This window comes from Onychomys torridus, chromosome 13 (assembly GCF_903995425.1).
Source record: "Onychomys torridus chromosome 13, mOncTor1.1, whole genome shotgun sequence".
Classification (NCBI taxonomy): Eukaryota; Metazoa; Chordata; class Mammalia; order Rodentia; family Cricetidae; genus Onychomys; species Onychomys torridus.
In genome coordinates, this window is record NC_050455.1 from 63,447,962 (window position 1) to 63,470,743 (window position 22,782).

At 43.5% G+C, this 22,782-nt stretch overlaps 1 protein-coding gene across 1 annotated transcript in view; it reads left to right on the plus strand.

Annotated features, from left to right (window-relative positions):
* The window catches only part of Dym (dymeclin), a 277,340-nt gene that overhangs the window by 41,195 nt on the left and 213,363 nt on the right, over positions 1-22,782 (plus strand). The window contains exons 3-6 of the mRNA XM_036205223.1: positions 1,172-1,224; positions 2,890-2,983; positions 4,320-4,453; positions 14,840-14,912. Of these exons, the coding sequence (XP_036061116.1) occupies positions 1,172-1,224; positions 2,890-2,983; positions 4,320-4,453; positions 14,840-14,912 (354 nt within the window). The remainder of the gene's footprint in view (positions 1-1,171; positions 1,225-2,889; positions 2,984-4,319; positions 4,454-14,839; positions 14,913-22,782) is intronic.

Genomic DNA, 22,782 nt, shown 5'->3' on the forward strand with positions numbered 1-22,782 from the left:
GGTCTTCTGTAAGAACAGCTAGTAATCTTAGTCTTGAACCCATCTCTCTTTTTCTGCTGTACACCCCCCAACCCCAGTTTTTCTGAGACGGCATCTCTATATAGTCTTGGCTGTCCTTTGCACAGCCATACCCAGCCTAGCCTTATCCTTTGCCCATTTTTAAATGGGATGTTTTGGAGTTATTTTTACTTTTGAGTTGTAGAGTTAGAACAAAACAAAACAAAACAAAAAACCAAGCTGGGCAGTAGTGTTGCACACCTTTAATCCCAGCACTCCAGAAGCAGAGACAGGTGGATCTCTGAGTTCGAGACCAGACGGACTGGTCTGCAAAGTTAGTTCCATGTGTTGGGGGTGGGGAAACCAAACTTTTCACTACTGTATGTGTGTGTGTTTGCTTTTTAGAAATTATTATATCATCATCATCATCATCATCATCATCATCATCATCATTATATTACTCTGGCTAGCCTGGAGGTTGTTATGTGGACCAGGCTAGCCTCAAACTCTTAGAGGTCCATCTGCCTCTGCCTGCCAGAATGCTGGTATTTAAGGTGTGTGCCACCATGCCTGGCTTTTGTTTTTCTCTGTGTCTGTGACCACTGAAGCTTGTATTCCTTCTTTTCTTGCTTTGTTTCACTTTTTTTTTATTTTTTTTTTGTTATTGTTTGAGACAGCCATTCTGTCTTGAAATTCACTGTGTAGCTCATGTAGTCCAGGTTAGCCTTGAACTCATGGCAGTCCTGCCTCAGCCTCCTGAATTCTGGGGATTACAGGTACACAACACCACTCCTGTCTTTTGCTCAACCATTTGACAGTATTGAGATTCCGTACCTCACACATCTCCTAAGCATGATGTCAGTCTCTGAATGACTGTAAGGGCATAATCAGTGCTGCTTTGGAACCTAGGCTTTGTATTCTGTTTTGGGTTACCCACCCCAGGTCCTGAAAGGTAGGTCACCCCAAGCTCTTCTCTCTAATATCTTGAAAATTAGAGTAAATTTCCTAACTACACTGAAAATTGAAGCTTTATTTTATATTGCTAATTTTATTGTGTACCTTGTTTACCATATGCTTGTTCTAGTTTATTTTTTCAATTGATACATTCTATTACATTAGTGTGTACATATTTAGCATTGTGTAATAAACTACATTTCTTCTTTTGTCTCTGCAGTTCTGAGTTGAAGCTGTTGGAAGAGGCAACCGTTTCAGTTTGCAAGTCTTTGGGTAAGGTGGGAGGGGAGAGAAAAACAGGCAGGTTTTCAAAATTTCTGTTAAAATTATGATAGTATGTCATGAATTAATGAATGTCATTCTTGACTGTGAGGATGACAGTAGCAATTATTTGACTCATTGGTGCTTTGCACCACTGGGTCAGTGCACCTTGCCTATGTCTGTGGTGGTAGTAGGGACCCTGCTGGGATTTCAGGCCTGTGCCCCACACCTGGCTTCCCTTATAAAGTCTTTTACAGTATGTGTTTGCAGACCTGCCTTTAGTTTTTAAAAGTATTTTCTGAAGAACTTCATATTTGATACTCTTCAGCATGTTAAGAAGGCTCACAGGGGTTGGGGATTTAGCTCAGTGGTAGAGCACTTGCTAGGCCCTGGGTTCGATCCTCAGCTCAAAAAAAAAAAAGAAAAAAGAAGGCTCACATAGATACACAATTCCCAGATCTTTATGGAAAGGAATCCTGGCAGCTCAGGCCAGTGTGCTTCCGTGTTTGCATTTCTGGTCCAGCAGCGTCCATGACTCTTGAATTTACATTACATTGAAAATCAGGGGTCAGGAAAATGACCATGTGCTTGTCACTGCCGTGGATTTTACTTTGTACCCAGGACTTAAACCCTGTGAGCTTTCTTCAGCAGGAGAAGTAGAATGTGGACTAAGGAGTCTCCTGTCCAATTCTTAATGTTCTGCTTCAGACTTGTCATGGCTTCTTAAGCCCAGTTCCTTGATCATAGCTCAGGATTTGAGCCAGTGGAAAGGATGTGTCCTTGAGCAAGGAACAGCTTATAGATAAGAATCTGTAAAATTGGACTGGAGCTCAGTGGTAAAGAGCACTGACTGCTCTTCCAGGGGACCCAGGTTCAGTTCCCAGCACCCACATGGCAGCTCAAAATAGTCTACAATTCCAGTTACAGGGGACCCAGTGCTCTCTCTTCTGGCCTTCTCAGGGATGCACATGATGTATAGATATATGTGCAGGCCAACCAACCATACATATGTAAAATAAAATAATACTTTTTTAAAAATTCAAAAGGAATGAAAAATTACAGTAGTAGTGGTTCTTACCTCCTTTGAGATTACACTTTCTTCTATTGTTTACTTCCTAAGTAAATGTTGATATTTGTAGTTAAGACTGTGTCTTAGTCACTGTTCTATTGTGATGACCATGACCAAAGGCAAGTTGGGGAGGAAAGGGTTGATTTGGCTTCCACTTGACTGCTCATTACTGAAGGAAGCCAGGACAGGAACTCCAACAGCAGGGACCTGGGGGCAGGAGCTGATGCAGAGGCCATTGAGGGGTGCTGCCTACTGACTTGCTCCCCATGGCTTGCTTAGCCTGCTTTCTTATAGAACCCAGGACCACCCACCATGGGCTGGGCCCTCCCCATCAGTCACTCATTAAGAATATGCTCCACAGCCAGATCTTACGGAGACATTTTCTCAGTTGAGGCTCCCTCCTCTCAGAGGACACTCACCTGTGTCAAGCCTGTGACATGAAACTAGCCAGCATAGACCAAGAGCAGCAATCTCTCATTGCTTATTCTCTGAATTGTATGTGAGATATGTCAGTAAGCGTGTCAGTCGGCAGTTTCAATTGACGTTCTATATAAATGGTATGATATCCTCAATGTTAACTATTTAAATGCTTTTCTTGTCTCTTGCAGTTGAAAATAACCCTCGAACGGGAAATCTTGGTGCCTTAACTAAGGTCTTCCTTTCCAGAACCAGAGAGCTCAGGCTTTCAGCGGAGTGCCAGAAGTAAGCTGCCATTGAACCGGCACTGTGGTGTACTTAGCGCTATGAGGGGTAGTTTTTATTTGGAAGTAGGTTATTTTTAAAAACCCCTGTGAAGGAATTATACTCTTTATGAAGAAGAAAAAAAGTAGAAGTTTTTATTTTAGTGTCTTAAATTGTTGGTGTGAGATTCAGGAATTTGATTTCAACATTTTGGTTAATTATTAAAATTAGATCTTTAGAAAAGTTTAGTAATGATGTAATTATTCTTTGAATTCAGTTTTAAAAATTAATTAATTTTAATGAATTCTTGTTGTAGTTTGCATATAAAGTGGCCTTTTATGGTGACATTTTCATAGACGGTGTCATTTACTTGCTCATATTCATCCGTCATTGTCCTCCTGTGCTGTGATGTGTTATCATGAAAGGCAGTTCCCTTCCATCATCCTTTTTCCTTATCATTATTAATCTAGTTTAAAGGAAGACTTAGACTGATGGGATCTCATCCACATCTAATGCTTTTCTGTCCTAAATACTGGATCAGGGGAAGCCTCTTGTTTATGATTGGGGCATTGACTTTGTGTGTTTGTTTGAGACAGTCTCATTCTGTAGCCCAGGCTGGACCTTGATTTCATGGCACGCTGGTGCTGTAAGCCTCCAAGTGCTAGGATAACAGGTGTGAGACACCATGCTGCCTCTTATAAAATGGTTTTAGAAGGAAAGTATTTTTTTAAAAAAGATCTTATTTATTTATTATATACACAGAAGAGGGAGCCAGATCTCATTACCACCATGTGGTTGCTGGGAATTGAACTCAGGACCTCTCGGAGGAGCAGTCAGTGCTCTTAACCTCTGAGCCCTCTCTCCAGCCCCGAAGGATAGTATTTTTAAGATTATTCATTGCCCTGATTATAAACAAATATGTCAAATCCAGTTAAATTTTCCTGTTATTAATGCAAATAACAGCACTGTGCTGTGTTGCCACTGATGTCTCCTTTTGGTTACATTGTGTATTTGTGAGTATTCTCTTTATGCCACCATGGTTTTCGCTCTCTTTTGTCTCAGTTGCTTTCATGTGGGACAGTTACAAAGTTAAGGACAAAGCAGTTATACAAGTGTCTGGAACTGTTTTAAGTAAGCAGATTTCACTATGTACAGAATGGGATCTGAGGGAAAATACAGTTGTTGCCACTGGCTCAGTACAACTCTAAACTTTTGAAAGATACAGACATTATCTTAATATTTTAAGTAGGCCGTGCCAAACCATCCATAAACTACGAAGACATCATGCACTAGAAACCAACTGACCTTGTTTGTGATTAAATACTGAGTCTCAGGTGATTCTCCTCTTTCTCTCCAGCCACATCTTCATTTGGCAGACGCATAATGCTTTGTTTATTATTTGCTGCTTGCTGAAAGTGTTCATCTGTGAGATGTCTGAGGAGGAGCTACAGCTTCATTTTATGTATGAAGAAAAGTCTCCCGGCAGTTACAGTAAGTAAAAGATAAACTGCAGATTTTCCGATTCAAAGTAGAATTTGGGGCCAGTAAGATGGCTTAGTGGGTAAAGGCATGCCTCCCAAGAGTGCAAGCCTGACACCCTGAGTTCAGTCTTGGAACCCATGGAAAGGTGGAAGGAAAGAGCCTCTCACACCAGGCTGTCTTCTGACCTCCCCATGTGCACTGTGGCACATGTGTACACATACACATACACATGAGACACACCCAGTATTCAAAATGTATTAACTTAGAAAATTCGGTTTTCCCTCTAGTAACTCCTATTTTTCTTTCTTAAAAAGGCCGACAGGAATAAGATCTCCCTCATCTGACTTTTTTTTTGTTACTTTAAACACCTGACTGAATGGGAAGGAAGCCTTTATTTTGCCAGTTTGAGAGGACATTGCATCCTGGGGAAAGTTGTGGTGGCAGGAGCCTGAGGCAGCTGTCACATTGCATGTGCAATAAGGAAGCAGTAAGGTGCTCAACTGCCTTTTGCCTTTTCATTTGATCTGGTGCCTCAGCCCGTGGAATGGTGCCACCCACTTACCAAACCTAATCTGGAAACTCTCACAGATGTGCCGGGAGTTTGTCCGCTGGGTGATTCCTGTCAAGTCCAATCAGGATTTCCTATCACAAATCCACTCCTTGTCAGCTTGAGCATACCACTTAACATGCATTATTATAATCTTAGCCTTCCTTGTTTTATGTGTATGTGTTTTGCCACTGTGAATGTACGTGCACCACGTGCCTGGAAGATCAGAAGGCGTTGAGTCCCCTGGAACTGGAGTTACAGATGGTTGTGAGCCACCGTGCACATCCAGGTCCTCTGTAAGGGCAACCAGTGCTCTTAACCACTGAGACATCTCTCCAGCCCCTGTCACTGTGTGTGTATGTGTGTGTACATGCCATGCCATGGCATGCAGGTGGAGGTCAGATGACAACTTTTGGGGGTCAGTTTTTTTCCTTCCCCTGTGGGATCTGGTGATCTGACTCAGGTTGTCAGGTTTTTGTGGCAAGCGCCTTTAGCTGTGAAACAACCTTGCCTGCCCTCAAACGCAACGCTTCTTTTGCCACAACCTCACCCCTTATCGCCATAGACTCCATTTCATAATGCAGAATGCATTCAGCCCATCTCAAAGGTTTCCGTTGTCTTTAGTAGTTTCAACACTGCCTAAAACTCCCTTTCTTTTGAGATTCAAGGGGATACCTGGACTATAAGCTCCTATGTATCAAAGCAAGTTACTTAATTCCAATACATATTGAATTGTAAAGTAAACATTCCCTTTCGAACAGTGAGGAACTGCCGCATAGCAAGCACAGATCGGACCAAAGTTAGACCAAAACCAAGCAAGGCCAACACCAAACTGTGTGTCTCTATGGCTAGCATCTAGGGCTTATAAAGGAATCATTAGAGATTCACCTGCCTCTGCCTTCCAAGTGCTGAGATAAAAGGCATGCACCACCACACCTGGCTTATTTACTTATTTGTGTACGTGTCTGGGTTTTCCAGTGTGCCATGGCATGCACGTGAAGGTCAGAGAACAATTTGCTGGAATGTTTTTCCTTCTGCCACCATATAGGTCCCAGGGTATTGAGCGTGAGTCATCGTGCTTGGCCCCAGTGCCCTTACCTGCAGCTCCATCTCACCAGCCCCCCATAACTTTGGATTCACCCCCAATCAAGTTCATAGGACAGAGGCAAAGTGAAGCCAGATTCTTTGCTAGACTATGACTTGAGTGTCCTGTAGCCCACTTCCTGAAACAGTCTTTGCTCCCGTCTGAAGCCTCGTGAGCTGCATCCAGGGTCTACATCTGCCTTGTCAGTCCCCAAAGAATAACCCCTGTCTACAGTAATCAAGGGCTTTTGGGGCCCAGAGTGCCCCCCTGAAGACCAGTTCCAAAAGGCCACGACCACGTGGTTGAGCTTGTCACAGCAGTGGTCCCAGTTGTCACGCCGATTCTCTTCATTGGTTCCTTGTCTTGTTACTGTCACCAAACACCTGACAAAGCAGTGTGAGGAAGGAAGGGCTGCCTTGGCTGACACTTGAAGAGTACCATCCCGTACAGGAAGGCATGGTGGCAGGAAGCCAGGGATGGTGCTGCATCGAGAGCTAGACCTCCTTTCCCCTCCCTCCTGATTAACAGTCTCCAATCTTACAAACGTGCTATATTTCTGTATTTCTTTTTTTAATTTCTGTTTTTATTTTATGTTCATTGGTGTTTTACTGGCATGTATGTCTGTGTGAGGATGTCAGATCCCCTAGAACTGGGGTTACAGACAGTTGTGAACTGCCATGTGGGTGCTGGGAATTGAACCAGGGTCCTCTGGAAGAGCAGTCAGTGCTCTCAACCACTGACCCATCTCTCCAGCCCCTGTATTTCTTTAATATGTACTGAGATATGAGTAGGGCTTTTATTCAGGATTTCGTACTTCAGTGTTTTTATGCTAATCTTTGTTTTGAGATCCATAATGCTCACACATAGTTCTACTGGGTATGAAAACGGCGCCCCCCCCCCCCACCACTCCAGTGGGGGCTGCAGACATAGCTCAGTGGTTAAGAGTAGGTACTGCTCTTGAAGAGGACTGCACCAGGCTTTTTCTTTGGGGCCACCAACCAGCTCCCAAATCATGACAGGGAGACTGCTTGTTACTTTTGAATGCTCGGCCTCATCTTATGCTTGTCCCACTAGCCTTTATAACTTGACCTGTTTCTCTTCATCAGTGTTTTGCCTCAGGGCTTTTTACCTTTCTTTCCTTCCGTATGTCTTACTCTCACTGCTTCTCATGTCTGTCTGTCTGTCTTCTGGCCCTGGGAATGTCTCTCTCTTTCTCTTCATTCTTTTCTCTCTTCTTCTCTTGAGCCTAGATTTCTCCTCCTACTTCTCTCTGCCTGCCAGCCCCATCTATCCCTTTCCTGTCTATTGGCCATTCAGTTTATTAGACCAATCAGGTCTGATGCCTTGGCCAGGCAAGGTGAAACAAATGCAGCACATCTTTACATAGTTAAACAAATGTAGCACAAACAAATGCAGCACATTGTTACATAGTTAAACAAATGTAGCACAAACAAATGCAACATATCTTTACATAGTTAAACAAATGTAGCACAAACAAATGTAGCACATCTTTACATAGTTAAACAAATGTAGCACAAACAAATGTAACACATCTTTACATAGTTAAATGTAGCACAAACAAATGTAGCACATCTTTACATAGTTAAACAAATGTAGCACAAACAAATGTAACACATCTTTACATAGTTAAACAAATGTAGCACAAACAAATGTAACACATCTTTACAAGGTTAATAAAGGCAGCAGAAACAAATATAACATACTTTCACGTAGTTAATACTCTGCAGCAGAGGACCTAAGTTCAGTTCCTAATTCCTTCATTCAGTGACTCAGGACTGCCTTGTAACTCTTGCTCCAGGAATCCAAAGCCCTCTTCTGGACTCCACAGGCACCTGCACTTTTGTACATAAACACAGACACACATACAGAATCAAAACTATCAGTCTTAAGAAAATACCTTTCTGTGGAGTTCTAACATGAGAATGGAATGAATGCTTATCCTCACAGGCCAAGACCATGATCACACTCAGTGTAAACGCCAAACTTGTTCTGTGTTTTGTCCTAAAAGCTGTGCATATTGTCTCTTTTAACAGTGTCATCTTATTTGTTAATACTTACTGGAGAGGGCACTGACACACTTGACAGATACAGTTTATTGATTTTAGAGCTAAAGTTGTTACTTGGTATCCTCTGCCCCTCCATTGACCACTCTTAGCAAAGCTTGAGAAACATGTTTTTTTTTGTTGTTGTTGTTGTTTTGTTTTTGTTTTTGTTTTGTACATCCGGGATGTTTAATCTAGAGACAGTATAAAAATAACATTTTTTTTCCGGACTTAAGAGATTTAGCTCAGTGGTAGAGCACTTGCCTAGTCAGTCCTCAGCTCTGAAAAAATCAAAACAAAACGTTTTTTCTAATTATATTGTCAGCACATCAAGATAGTTGTCGAACTCAAAGACTACATGAGTGCTCTAATCATGAGTAAAGTTGGTGTGCTCATAGATGGTAGGCTCCCCTCCACATAGACGTGTTAGAAGTCTTGCCATCACCATGTACCCCAGTCTAGCTCCTTTCTCCTGCCTCCATCTCTACAGTGCTGGAATTATAGGTCTATACTTGCACCTTCTCTCTTACAGAGTTAGTCAATGATGATGATGATGGAGTTAGTCTGTGATGATGATGATGATGATGTCTCTCTTTGAGATCCTGGCTGTCCTGGCACTCACTTTGTGTACCAGGCTGACCTTGAACTCACAGAGCTCCTCCTGCCTCTGCCTCCCGAGTGCTGGAATTAAAGACATGCACTACTGTGTGCAGCCATTTCAGATGTTTGCATTGCTTCTCAGTGATACTCTGTCATGGGCCACTGCTCCACCAGCGTACTTTCAGTGAATTGTCTTGTTAGGGTTAAAGACTTGCTGTTGGGGCTTCTATTATATTTTTGTATTAGTCTAGTCTTACGTGGTTTTGGTTTTAGGTTTCTACTTCTGATTACTAACTTAAGTCCTCTTATGATTCTTTATTAGCTTTACAATTGTAATTTTACAACCACACATTTCACAAGTATTAGTAAGTGGGGAACAAAAGGACTCTCATCATGCAGTAGCCGAGAACATCCCTGTCTCAGCTGCTATTTGAGCATGTGTGTCTGAGGCCTGCTTGGGAACAGATAATGTACAGCAGCACAGGTCTGAAGAGTTTCACATATGCAGAGGACCAGCAGTCAGCTGAGGCGTCTTAGGTTTCGGGGCTTGTTCCACTGTGAAGCATTATCCCTTTAGTCCAGTGTGGGGTTTCCTGCCATTGCAACTTGGGTAGTGTTGGTGTTGCAGCAAAACAGTCTTTAAGAGAGCAGCGTGGGTGTTGGTAGCTCTCGGATTAAAATATTTTGTGAGGACTTTGTATTTGAGCATTTTCCCATGGGCTGTGTCTGATGTGGTAGCAGACTGTTAGAGCAAATTTAAATCATGATATGAGACTAGCTCTACGTTCATGCCTTTCAGAATTAATGGAAGCCCTAGGCAAAAATCATGAAGCATTGCAAAATTATTCCGATTTTTCTTTCCTTCAGCCTGAGCTTTCCTCCCTTCTGGTATTATACACCATTCTTATCAAGTTAATTCTAATATTTGTCTCGCATTTTATGTCCCATATATCAAGTACTTGAAATCTTTAGAACTCTTAAGGCGGTTGCTTGGATCTGTAAGCTCTGGGTTGCTTGCTTCAGTATGTGCCAGTGCTGATGTATCTTAAGAGGCCTCTTCTGGGGAACTGCATAGGCTTCAAGGAGATCCAGGGCTTGGATGCTGTAAGGCTTTGGCTTCTGTCAGGGTTCTTGGCCTGGGGTGGGGTCTTAGGTTCAGGTTCAGGTTCCTTCCTTCCCACTGCTAGCCCATAGCCCATAGTCCCCCATAGCTGGCTCCATGGATGCCGCCCTACAGTGCTTGCTACACAGGATTTTGATCTAGATTCAAGTCATTTTTTTGCTTGTGGTTGCTGTTAGACTATGTTAGGGTCCTAGAGATCTCTGTACTTCCAGAAGTACAGAGAAACTGTGATTTTAGGCCACAGTTGTGCAGAGGACCCCTTGTCATAGCTGTAGTGCACGTGGGCAGCAGTTAGTTTCCTTACAAGTGTGTGGGCTTGTTTGTCTGTTTGATTGTTTACACTTCCTTGTTTTCTAGAGGAGGGGAAAGCCTTTGGAGGCTGGAGATAGGACAGTGTAAGGAGGGAGGCCGAGAGGAGAGGCTGAGAGGAGAGGCTGAGAGGAGAGTCTAGGGAAGGAGGGACATGGAGAGGGAGTGCAGGGATGAAACTAGAGCCACCCAGGGCCAGCAGTGGACGCTGTGTGGGTGCTGAGGGAGAGGAAGAGGTGGTTTCAGCCTAGGCTAGATCAGATCATAGAAAAGCATGAAATAGATCAACATGAATGTATTTGAAAATGCTTATTTTCCTTTACTTACGATTTTATTAGGGTTTTCTCAGGCAATGCAGGTTACATGTGTGTTCATCTTTGCTTTCTCTCAAAACTCTAGTCAGCACACGGAAGGCTGAGTTCAAGGCCAGCCTGGACTACAGAATAAGTTCCAATGAAGCATATGGCAAGACCCCAACTCAACACAAAAAACAACACACCACTAGATTTATTATACATCTGTATTCAGAAAATCTTGGTAGAATCTATGCTGTTACTCAGAGCTGACTAGAGTGGGTATAGTTTGGTGGTGTAGAGGCACAGCTCTAGGGTTGGGGACAGAGATACATCACTTACTAGGAGAGAGCATCGTGGTGACATTTCAGACAATAGAGAGTCAAGTGATAAAAAGCTTAGCTAGTCAGTGAGAGTTCAATGCTGAATGCTTTGTGTTTGGAGAGCACCAGAAGAAAGCCTCTTGTTCCAGAACTTTCGGAAGGCTTGGGGCCTGGAAGTGACAGGCGTCTCAGAGGCATGCCCCAGGGCTGTTTGGAAAGTGGTCAGAGGCAGAGGTTCTTCTCCAGCCTCAGTCCTGAGGCCACCCCCTTCCGTCTTAATATTGTGAGTTTATATTCTATGCACCGCACCTGGCAAGGCCTCCCTGGAGCCTCCTGGGAGCCTGCTAAGGGCAAAGGCTGTAAGCACGGGAGTGAGGTGCCCTGTCTTGGCTGATAGGAATGCTGGTGTTGGGATTTAACTGACCGCAAGGGATTAGTGGACGTTGTCATGAACCAAATGAACCAAAACAGAAAAGAATTACATACACTGTCCTCCATGAAGCATCTGGGAGCCCTCTGGAGGGAGACGGCCCACCTGCCCTGGGCTGACTCTACCTGTGTACAGCCTGTGGTCAGCCTTTGCCTCACTGGCAGGTGAATGGAGCCCAAGTGGTGGAGAAGATGTAAGAGAGCAGTGTAAACAAAGGGAAATACAATGTGAGATAGGGAATGTTGTAGAAATGGACTTCAGATCCCTAACCATTCCCTCTAACACAACCATCCCCTTTCCATTCTCTGCCTCGAAGTGTTTCGAACTCTTAGGCACTCTCCTTGAAGCCCATGGTGTTTTGACCTGCTAACCTCCCTGGAGGGACACCTTTCTCCTGTGGAACTGGCTTTGGTTTTGCCCCGAGCTGCGGTGCTCTGGCTGCTCTGGCAGCAGGGTTTCCCGGCTCACTTTTCTCTGCTTCATCTAGTCCCTGAGTGAGACTGGCGTTGGTAGACCTGGGATTGTACAGCAAAGACGGTTCTAAGAGTTTTCATGTAAAATTTAATGGTGTCATTTCATTATGTTTCAGCAATGCAAATCATGAACAAGGCACCTTCTCAGGAAACCTGAAAACATACCAGCTTAAATTGGCCTTTGCAGAAAAAATCAAGGAGGAGCTGTGGGCTCCTGAGTTGTTTGGCCTGTGTAGCAGGCGCTGTCTTGGGAGTCCTTTTGTAGTCACGGGAACACGGTCATTCCCACCTTACTGTAAGCTCACCTGGTACATAGTTCAGACATGTTTCTGTTTGAACACAGTATTGCAGACAGCCAGAAGCCCTGATGTAGCTGGAACAGCATAGAACACAGTGCATAAATATTGCAGTGCGCCAACATGTAGACTCGTTTTATTTTTAGGAAGGAATGGTGAGTTTATTTGTCTTTCCTTTTGTGATTAATTCATAATAGCATTTAGAATGCTAATTAGAAAGAAGTTTAGGTAACAGCATAGATTCTACCAAGATTTTCTGAATATAGATGTATAATAAATCTAGTGGTATGTTGTTTTTTGTGTTGAGTTGGGGTCTTGCCATATGCTTCATTGGAACTTATTCTGTAGTCCAGGCTGGCCTTGAACTCAGCCTTCCGTGTGCTAGGCTTATAGCTGTGTACCACCATGCCCTGCTGTGTGTATTCTGTATTGAAGAAATGAGCTTGTTCTAGCTTTCAGGCACTGTAAACTGTTTTTGAAGTATGCCTCTATTCTTGATTAAGGTTTTAGTATTTGTCTTTAGCGTGTTGTACTTTGGGCAGCACTGAGAAACTGGCACTGACCTTCTGAATACTGAGAAAACCACAACAATGAATTTTCTCTTACCATTCATTTTATTTTCCTTTATAAAGATTTATTTTTATTTCATGTATGTGAGTGTTCTGTCTGCTGTATATATATATGTGTACCATGTGCACACTTGGAGTTTGCAGAGGTCAGAGAGGGTGATGGATTCCCTGGAACTGGAATTAAACAGCTGTGAATATCCTTGTGATGCTGGACCCGAGTCCTCTGCAAGAGCATCCATAGCTTGTAACTGCCGAGTGTCTCTCCAGCCTCCAGCCATTCCTTTTATTGAATGGTCCATATGTGTTTTGTTTTGTTTTCATTGTTGCTTTGCTTCTAGTGATCAGTGAGGACCTCCAATTTTTGATACATAATCATTAGCTTAAAGTAATAAAAATGACCTACACCAAAAAAGTGCAAGGAAGGAGTTCAGCTAGCTACCTCTAATAGCTCCCTGGAGTTAGGGCAGAAATTGGAGGGTAAATGCTGCACCAGAGGGCTTCGAGGATGTCTGAGAGGGAGTTTGAATGTGGCAAAGTTGCATAACTGAGCTGAGTTGATGAAATAAGGAACAAAAACATGGCAGAAAAAGCTTCTGGGTCTCAAGGCAGAGGCAGGTAGCTGGGTATGGTGGTGTGCACCTGCAATGCCAGGCTGAGGTGGGTGGAACTCCAGTCCAAGGTCATCCCATGCTCCATAGTGAGATCCTGACTGAACAAACACAAAGGACTGTATTGAGAGGTGGACTGTGTGGCAGGAGGACTCTGACAGTTGCTTACGGAGGTAAGTCTGTGTTTTAGCATTGGGCTACTGATGCAGTCAGGGTTGAAAATAGCAAAGAACCAAATGGGGTGAGAGAGACGGCGACTCAGTGGTCAAGAGCACTGGCTGCTCTTCCAGAGGACCTGGGTTTGATTCCCAGCACCCCCAGGGGAGTTCACAACCATACTCCAGTTTCAGGGGTATCCAACTCCCTTTCCTGGGCTCGTGTATGCACCAGGCAAAACACCCATGCATGTGAAACGAAAAAGAGAAACAAGTGAAGTGCTAGAAATATTGAGCTCATTTTGAACAGGTTGAGTTTGAGCTGCTGGTCACTCATCTCAGTGGACGCACACCCACTAGACAGTTGGTCAGAGTCTGCGGCCATGTCTCTCTGATTGCTCCAGGTCTTGTCTGATTTGGGAACTGATCAGAGACCAGCCTGGTGTGTGCTTGGATGAGGTCTAGTTTGGTAGAAAACAAGATGGTCAGTGAGAGGCTGGAAGGCAAACTATGGACTTAGGATTCATAACATGACTACAGGAGCCGAGGAACCACTTCATGACGGAGCAGGTGTCACTAGTGTCCACAACCACAAGTCCCAGGATATCATCCGGCTTAAGCAATTTGGGCGTCCCTGGCTCTGAGTGTGGGACAGTAATACTTGTGTTGGGATGACAGTTTGCATCCTGTCCCTGACACGTAACTGGTCCTCTGCTCGGGAAAGCCATCTCCTCTTTGGCTCTCATTTGTAAGGAGGTGGTGGGTTCATTCTGTCAGTGGGGACCACCAGAGGCTCAGAAAAGGTGCCTCGAGGTCCATCAAGGTCAAGGGCAAGGTCATATGAATATGGTGGGGTGAGGGTACAGGTCTAAATATCTTTGCTTCAAGTCAGTCAGCTTAAGCATCTTTTTTTAAAAGGTTATTTTGTATATTTGACTTAAATATAAAAGTTCATCAAAGGAAACAGTGTGACATATAGGAAATTTGAAAGTTACTGGCCAGTAGGAGCCTTAAGGTATATTCAGGCTACGAGGGGTGGCAGTACATACTTGTAATCTCAGAATTTGGGGTAGGCTGAGGCAAAGGTCTGGCCAGTTGAGGCTTACATAACAAGACCCCCAACCTTAAAGAAAACAAAAATAGGGCCAGTGAGACAGTTGAGCAAGAAAGACTGCTTGGCGCCACCATGCACGGCTGACGAGCCTGAAACTCTCCTAAAGGTGCAAAGACAAAACCAATGCCAGAGTGGTCCTCTGACATCCACACAGGTGCTGTGGCATGCCCACACACAATAATACGAAGGGGAAAACCCTTATATGTGGTGTTATTAAGGTTGAATTAGGTCCTGACTTGCTCATGATCTGGAATTTATTTAGAGGTCAAAATAGTGTTCGGGTATATGTAATAGTTTTGTTTTGTTTTGTTTTGTTTTGTTTTTCTTATTGGAAATGCAAACTTTCCATCTAACTAATTGCAATCTGTTGTCTACCTTGTCAGAACGAAGTTTTGTGTGTCTTCCTAGGTTCTAACTCTGAAGATCTTCTGGAAGAATTGCTCTGCAGCTTGGTGCAGTTAATCACTGATACTCCACTCTTGTAAGTTCTGCCTAAGCCAGGCTTTGTCTTCATGGTGTACTGAAAATGATAATTGATTGTGGTGGAGAGAGAGGGGGGGGGAGGAGGGGAGGGAGGGAGGGAGGGAGAAAGAAAGAGAGAGAGAGAGAGAGAGAGAGAGAGAGAGAGAGAGAGAGAGAGAGAGAGAAAGAAAGAAAGAAAGAAGCATATGCAGAGGCCACTAGTCAATGTTGGGTGACTGCCTCAGTCACTCTCCCCTCCTTCTTTTCTCTTTTCTTTCTTGAGACAGGGTCTCACCATGTAACTCTGGTTAGCCTAGAGCTCCCTCTGTAGACCAGCCTGGCCTCAAACTCACAGAGATCTGCTTGCCTCTGCCTCCTGAGTACTGGGATTAGAGGTGTGCACCACTCTGCCTGGCTCCCCTTGTTTTCTGAGACAGAGTCTTTTAAGGAACCTGAATTTCTTTGTCATACCTATACAGACTGGCCAGCAAGCCCCAGGGATCTGTACCAGCACTGGGGTTGAAGGCTTGTGCCATCACACTAGGATTTGATGTGGGTGCTGAGGATCCTAATCCAGGATCTATTAACTTTTCCCAAGCTTCATGTTGAAGAGCCTGTGAGTTTTTGTATTGTGTATAAGGATTATACACCCATGTAATTCTTTTATCTCTTTTCCCTGGTAATATGTAGACTGTGGGGGTTGGGGATTTAGCTCAGTGGTAGAGCACTTGCCTAGCAAGTGCAAGGGCCTGGGTTCGATCCTCAGCTCAAAAAAAAAAAAAAAAATACGTAGACTGTGTCCACCTGTCTTGCTTACTTTTCTATTACTATGATAAAATGCCATCGGCAAAGCGCTGTATTAGAAGAAAAGCATTTAATTTTGGGGCCACGGTTCCAGAGGTTAGTAGTGCTCTTATCCATCCTGGCAGGGAGCGTGGGAGCAGACAGGCATAGTGCTGGAGCAGGAGCTGGGAGCTCACATCTTAAGACAACAGCTACAAGGTCGAGAGAGAACTAACTGGGAATGGTGTGGGCTTTTGAAAGCTCAAAGCTCCCTCCCAGCAACACACCTCTTCCAACAAGGCCACACCTCCTGACCCTTCCCAAACAGTTCCAGCCACTGGGGACCAAGCACTCAGAGGGGAGGGGGCGAATTCTCATTCAAACCCCCACCATCAAACACGAATTTCATGTTAAAGGAGGATGAGGAAGTCCTTCAGCACTGTTAGCACTTGGCTGGCCCAGAATTCCATTAACTCAGTAAGAAGAGACCTCCAGGGTCGCTGGAAGCAGTCTAAGAGAAGCGAGCAGAATCCAGTCTGTGGGGTAGAGAAAGTGAACTGACTGCAGAGCGTTCTCTGACCCCCTGGTTTCTCGGTTTTGTGTTGTGACTGTTTAGACAGGGTAGATTTCTTTCCAGTGTTCCTTGAAGCTGTGTTCCTTGAGAAGTAGCTGGGAAGGTCCTCCAGTGAGACTCTACCCTGAGTAAAGTTCTTCACAAAGAACTTACTCAGTGAAGAAGTGTCTGGTTTTCCTTCCACAGCTTTTCCCTGTATCCCGGGCTGCAGACAAGGTCTTTGGAGTTGCATGCCCGTCCTGGCACCATGGACCAGTTGTCTCATAGAGAGTTTGCTTTGATGTCATTGAGCTGCTGAACCAAAGTCAACAGCTGCCATCCCCCTCCCTCACCCTGGACTTCTCATAGGACGAAAATAGATCCTTATTTGTTTATGCTACTAGAACTGAGTTTCAGTCAGTGCAGCTCAGTGCAGTTCCTGTGTGTATAAAAATGTCTATTTGTTTATCACCCCTATCAACACTGATGCTCCCCCAGAATCCTTGGTTAGGCATTTCTTTCCTCATTGTCTTCCTTCACATGCTGATGGCCTATTTATGTACTGTGGTCCCTTGGAAGGCCATGAACCTTCATAATATCTATGACATTCTTCCATCCCCAAAGAAGCAATTTTACTACTTTTGAGGATTTACAAAATTGATTGACTGATGTTTGATACAAAATCTTTTTTTGTTTTTTGCTTTTTGAGACAGAGTTTCTCCATGTAGCCCTGGCTGTCCTGGAACTCACTCTGTAGACCAGGCTGGCCTCAAACTCAGAGATCCACCTGCCTCTGTCTCCCAAGTGCTGGGATTAAAGGTGTGTGCCCCATTCCCCAACCCCTCAACCCCCCACTCCCACCCCCACCCCCACCCCACAGCTGAGACAAAATCTTTTGTGTTAGTCTTGCTGGTATCAAATCTCAATCCTCCAACTTCATCTGTCTGAGTAGCTAGGATGAATGTATATAATTTGTTATGTTTTAAAATACACGTATCCACTTACTTATTGTGTATGTGTGTTTACATGCTCATGCATCCATGTGCGTGGGCATGTATATACCATAACGCATGTGTGGAAGTCAAAGGATAACTATGGAAGTAAGTTCTCTCCTTTTACCATGTGGTCCTGGGAAAATGAACTCAGATCATCAGGCTAGTGGTAAGCACCTTCACCTGATTCATCTCTCTGGTCCCAGAGAACATACATATATATATGTGGTTTTTCGAGACAGGGTTTCTCTGTGTAGCTTTGCACCTTTACTGGATCTCACTCTGTAGAACAGGCTGGCCTCCAACTCACAAAGATCTGCCTGGCTCTGCCTCCCGAGTGCTGGGATTAAAGGCGTGCGCCACCACCACCCGGCCAGAGAACATATTAAAGGAATTACATTTGTTGATTAGATAGGGTCTCGTGTATCTCAGGCTGCCCTTGAACTCACTGTGTAGCTGAAGATGACCTTGAACTTTATAAAAAAAAAAAAGATTTATTTTTATTTTATATGTATGAGTGTGTTGCCTGCAAGTATGTCTGTGTACCATGTGTGTGCATTGCCTGAGGAGACTGGAAGAGGATGATGGATTTCCTAGAACTAGAGTTCTAGAAGGTTGTGAGCTGCCAAGGTGGGTGCTACATATTAAACCTGAATTCTCTTAACTGCTCAGCCAACTCTCCAGCCCTGACTTTGAACATTTCCTCTGAGTGCTGAGACCACACGTCTGTGTCGCCACACCCAGTTGTGTGGTGCTGGAGACTGAAGCAGGTGTGCCAAGTGTGCACTTTTACCAGCTGACCTGTACCTCCAGCCAGTAAAGGAATTCCAGTAAAGGAATTAGATTTTAGATAAAGAACTTCTTCAGGTTTGTCATTGTAAAGTATAAAAACACAGTGAGGTGTGGTCAGAAACAGGCTATTTGGCCCTGGCTGGGAAAGAAAAGACAAGTATTTGGGAGCAACTAGGCTCCTGGGGATATTGTACATGAATCCACAGTTTGATTAGAGATGGAGAAGTGAGATGCACCACGCCTTGTCATACTTTGGTGTTCCCTTCTGCAGCCTGGAAGGTGAGCGGAGACAAACAGACTTACCTGCTAGGGAAGGACACAGGATAGCTTCCCACCAGGATGTATCGTGATACACACAGAACGGCTCACACGTCTGCCAGTTCTCTCTTCTTTGTTTTGAATAGACCTTTTATGTTGCTTAGGGTGGCAGTGCAAGACCAGCTCACAGTTCCCAGAGGCGTCATGGGGTGGGGGGGGACGACACGACTCTGTAGTTGTTACATGGTTTGGGGCCTGCAGTGACACATGAGCAGGCCTTGTCACCTCACAGAGCACATGCATTTCAAGTCCTTTGTTTTGTGCACTGCCCTAAACTATGGATAAGAGTGTCACTTGCCAAGACACTGTCCTAGGAACAGGGGCTGTTAGGAATATTACAAGATTGCTATGAGTGCTCGGTGTCTATAATTCTTCTTACATGACCAAACAAATTCCTGTCTTGGTTAAGCTACTGTGGTTAGGCTTCTGTTACGTATATTCAGATGAGGGTAGAGAACCCATATAGTACCTGCTCTTTCCTAATCATGTTGAGCTAGATGTTTTTATGTTTCTGATTTAATTTTTAAAATTATATTTTAACGAGATTTGGTGACATATGCCTATAACCCTAGCACTTGGGAGGCTAAGGCAAGAAGATGATGAATTTATGGTCAGCCTGAGCTACGTAATGAGTTCCAGACCAACCTAGGCTATGAAGTGGGACTCAGTCTGAAACAAGCAAACAAAACTGGCTTTTAATAACATTTGTTTTCATTGCCAAGTACCAACAATCGAATGCACACGGTCTTTGGGCCTTTATTGATCATGTTATGTTGAAGTTACAGAGATGGAAGTAGTAAGTATGTTTAGATAATAAAAAGGCTGTGAATACAGTGACTGGAACAGCTGTGTAGGGGAGCAAGCAGACAGTGTTGCAGTATATCAAACATTCAGTGTTTTAATGTGTTTATACTTTTTAAATGAACTGAAAATGCACAGGCAGCCAGATGTCTTGTGTTATGTATACTCAGCTCTAACCAGCTGCTGAAACAATTTCTTATGATTTAATGTCCTTGGAACTCCATCTTACAGGAAAGTTTGTCTTGGTTACAGTTGCCATGTGAAAGCAACTACTCTGTAAGTGTTTCTTCTACCCCAGCTGCACTGCAGTGTCTGAGACCAGCTTGCAACTTAAGATGGATATTAAGATGGAAATGGGAAGAGCTCTCAACTCCCGAGCATCATCAGTTTAGCTGTAATGCTCTACAGTTGCTCTTTGCTTACCTGTGTTGAATTAGCAGGAGAATCATTAGAAATCTAATTTTAGTAGCCAGGTCGAGTAATTTCAAACCAGCTTAAATCTTTTCTTATGAGACTCTATTAAATCGTTCTATTAAAATTGAAAGCGAAGTGATTACCACAAATAGCATACTTATGTACATTATGTGTGTGTGTACATGTATGGCACATATTTATTTAGATGTCTATAACTCAACTCCCCCACCCAGACAGCTCTTGTGTACCCTAAGGTAGCTTGCTTGAACTTACTACGTAGCTGAGGATGGCCTCAAACTTCTAAACCTCTTGCCCTCAGCACCTGAGGGAGAGGATTGTAGGGGAGCACTACAATGCCTGGTTTGTGTAGATTAGTAAATGATTCTTTATTAGAAACAGGGTCAGGCTAAGCCTGGTGGTCCAGTCCCTACTCAGGAGATTGCAGCAGCAGGATCTGAAGTTCAAGACTTGCCTAGGGTATAGATTAAGTTCAAGGCCAGCCTGAATAAGTTACTGAGATCTCCTCTCAAAAACTAAAAAGAGGATTGGGGAGCTATCTTAATGGGAGAGTATATTCCTAGTATTCGAAAGGCCCCCGGCCTAGCTCCTGGGGCATCAGCTGAACATTTAGATAAGCGCTGTAGAAGCTCATTTCAGTAAACGCTGGAATTTTTAAAAAATATTTTCATTAAGGATGAACATTTTATCAGCAAGTTTGTGATAACATCTTGAGAACTAGTGGATTAATTATGTTACTAAATAACTTAGACGTCATCCTTTATAAAAGGTTTTCATTTATTCTCTGGCAATTTCGTGTAATATCCTTTGGTCATATTTATTCTCCTCCTCCAACTGTTCCTAGATCCTTTCCACCTCTCTACCAACCCGTGTTTTCCCTTCCCTTTCAATAACAACAATAACAACAGCAACAACACTCATAGAACAAAAGCAAAATCTAGGAAGTCCAGTTTGTGTTGGCCAACTGCTCCTGGGCCATGTCTGCCCTGGAGTGATGTATATATTCCAGATGTCCCTCCATTGAAGAAAAGTGACTTTTCCTTGCCCAGCAGCAACCAGGTGTCACTGACTCCTTGGCTAGGGGTGGACCCGTGGGGATATCCCCTATCCAAATAGTCTCAGAGACATAGTGATTCAGTGGCTAGGCCAGGCCTGTGAAGAGGCTAAAAGGATCTGGATAGGGGCCTCTCAGCACTGAGTATGTGTTTGTAGCATCTAGGGTTGGTTCGCTTGATTATGGCAAGTGTGGAAAATTAGAGCTGGAAGAGCTGTGTCATTTCAAAGATAGGAATGTTAGAGGACTAACTTGAGTTGTGTTTCAGAGTCCGGACTAAGTTACAACGAAGTGTAGGGCTTTTCCTCTCAGCTCCACTTTGGAATTTAAGGAAGTTTGAAACTGATCATCTAGATGGTAAAATCCAGTACATCAACAAGATTTCTTCAGTGTAATAGTTATAACCCCACATTTGTTCAGACCATAGTCTTTGGATATTACATTGTGAAAATCTGAGTATTGAAGATGTTTTCTGCTGGCTGTGAAAATAATGGATAGGTTTCTTTGTTTTTGAGACAGGGTCTTACTGTGTAGCCCTGGCTAGCCTGAAACTGTTGTATGGACCAGGCTAGTCTAGAATTCAAAGAGGTCCACTTGCTTCTGCCTTTCAGTTGCTGGGATTAAAGGCATGAGGTACTGTACCTGGCTTGTAAGTGATTCCCTCATGAAGTCTCTAGTTGTCAATAAGAATAAAGGCATTGAGATGCCCATGGTTGGGGGTGAAGGCGTAACTCTGGGGATAATGTCTTGAGCCTTGCATGTTGATTCACAAACACATCCAAAGCCAGCTTCGGTGGAGAGGTGGAGAGCAGGGACTGGCTTAAGCAAATCAGCCCTTTAAATCTTAAGTGCTATACATTAAAACCTAACATGGCTTTCTGGATGAATTAAGGATTTAAGACATTATAAGCATCATAATCATAATCATGATCATAAGCAAACTTGAGATTATAGAATTTTCATATATCAGATGGTGCATAGACATATATGCTTACAAACCACTTATACACACAAAAATAAATTAATAAAAAAGAGATTTATTCCTTTAATATATGTGTTGGGTATGTGTGCCTGTGTCCAGGTAGCACGCAGTGTAGAAGAAAGTGTTGGGTTAGATTTCGTGGAGCTGGAGTTAGAAGTGTTTGGGAGCTGTCCACCATGGGTCCTGGGAACTGAACTCGCTCTTCTGCAAGAGCAGCGCTTAGCTGCTGATTCATCTCTTTAGCTCACAGGAGGGTTGTTGTTGTTGTTGTTAGAAAATTTATGATGGCAACTTGGGTTAGGGAATCCCAGTTAAAATTTTTAGTATGAAAAATTTAAAACCTGTTATTGAAAAAAAAAAAAATCTGACCAAAGTATAATATTGATTTTGCAAGATAGATGTTTAGCTTTTTTTTTCCACAAATGCTTTAAATGATTATTGTTAAGAAGTATGGAGGGGTTGGGGATTTAGCTCAGTGGTAGAGTACTAGGGATTCAATCCTCAGCTTTAAAAAAAAAAAAAAAATCCCTATTTCTGGACCTGGGAATAAGTTTTAATCCATTGTCTTGCTGGCTGCTGTCAGTGTGACACCAGGCCTCAGCAGAGCTGAGAGCGTAGCAAGTGGCCCTGTGTATACTGAGCATGCTCATGGGGTCAATCTTCACAACTCTTAATTTCACAAATAAGATAGCAGCTAATAGAGGTGATCTGCCACTTGGAAAAGACCTCCAAATGCATGTAGTTCACTTTGTAAATGGTTCAGCCAAGGGACGAGTTGCCTGGGTCTAGAGGGTAGCTGTCAGAGCTGTTCATTGCAGGAATACTGGGGAAGCTGATCATTTGCTATCCAGTAGTTTCCTCCTACCTGTGGCTTTGCGCTCTCTGTTCTTAATTATTGCAGTCAACCGAGCCCATCCATCATTTTTATGGTTCTTTTTCATAGTACATATTTTGTTAGGTTTATACCCAAGCATTTCTTTTTTTATGGGTACTAATGGAAACGCACACCATGTTTCTTAATTCACTGAGCTTTTTATTTGTGTCTGCCCAGATGACTGTCTCTTTTCTTCTGCCTCCTTGTAGTTCCCCTGCTGTACCTTTCTGCTGTTTAAATTATCATTCTTAAATTGCTCTTACACAATTAGAGTGTAGTGGGGCTGGAGAGATGGCTCAGAGGTTAAG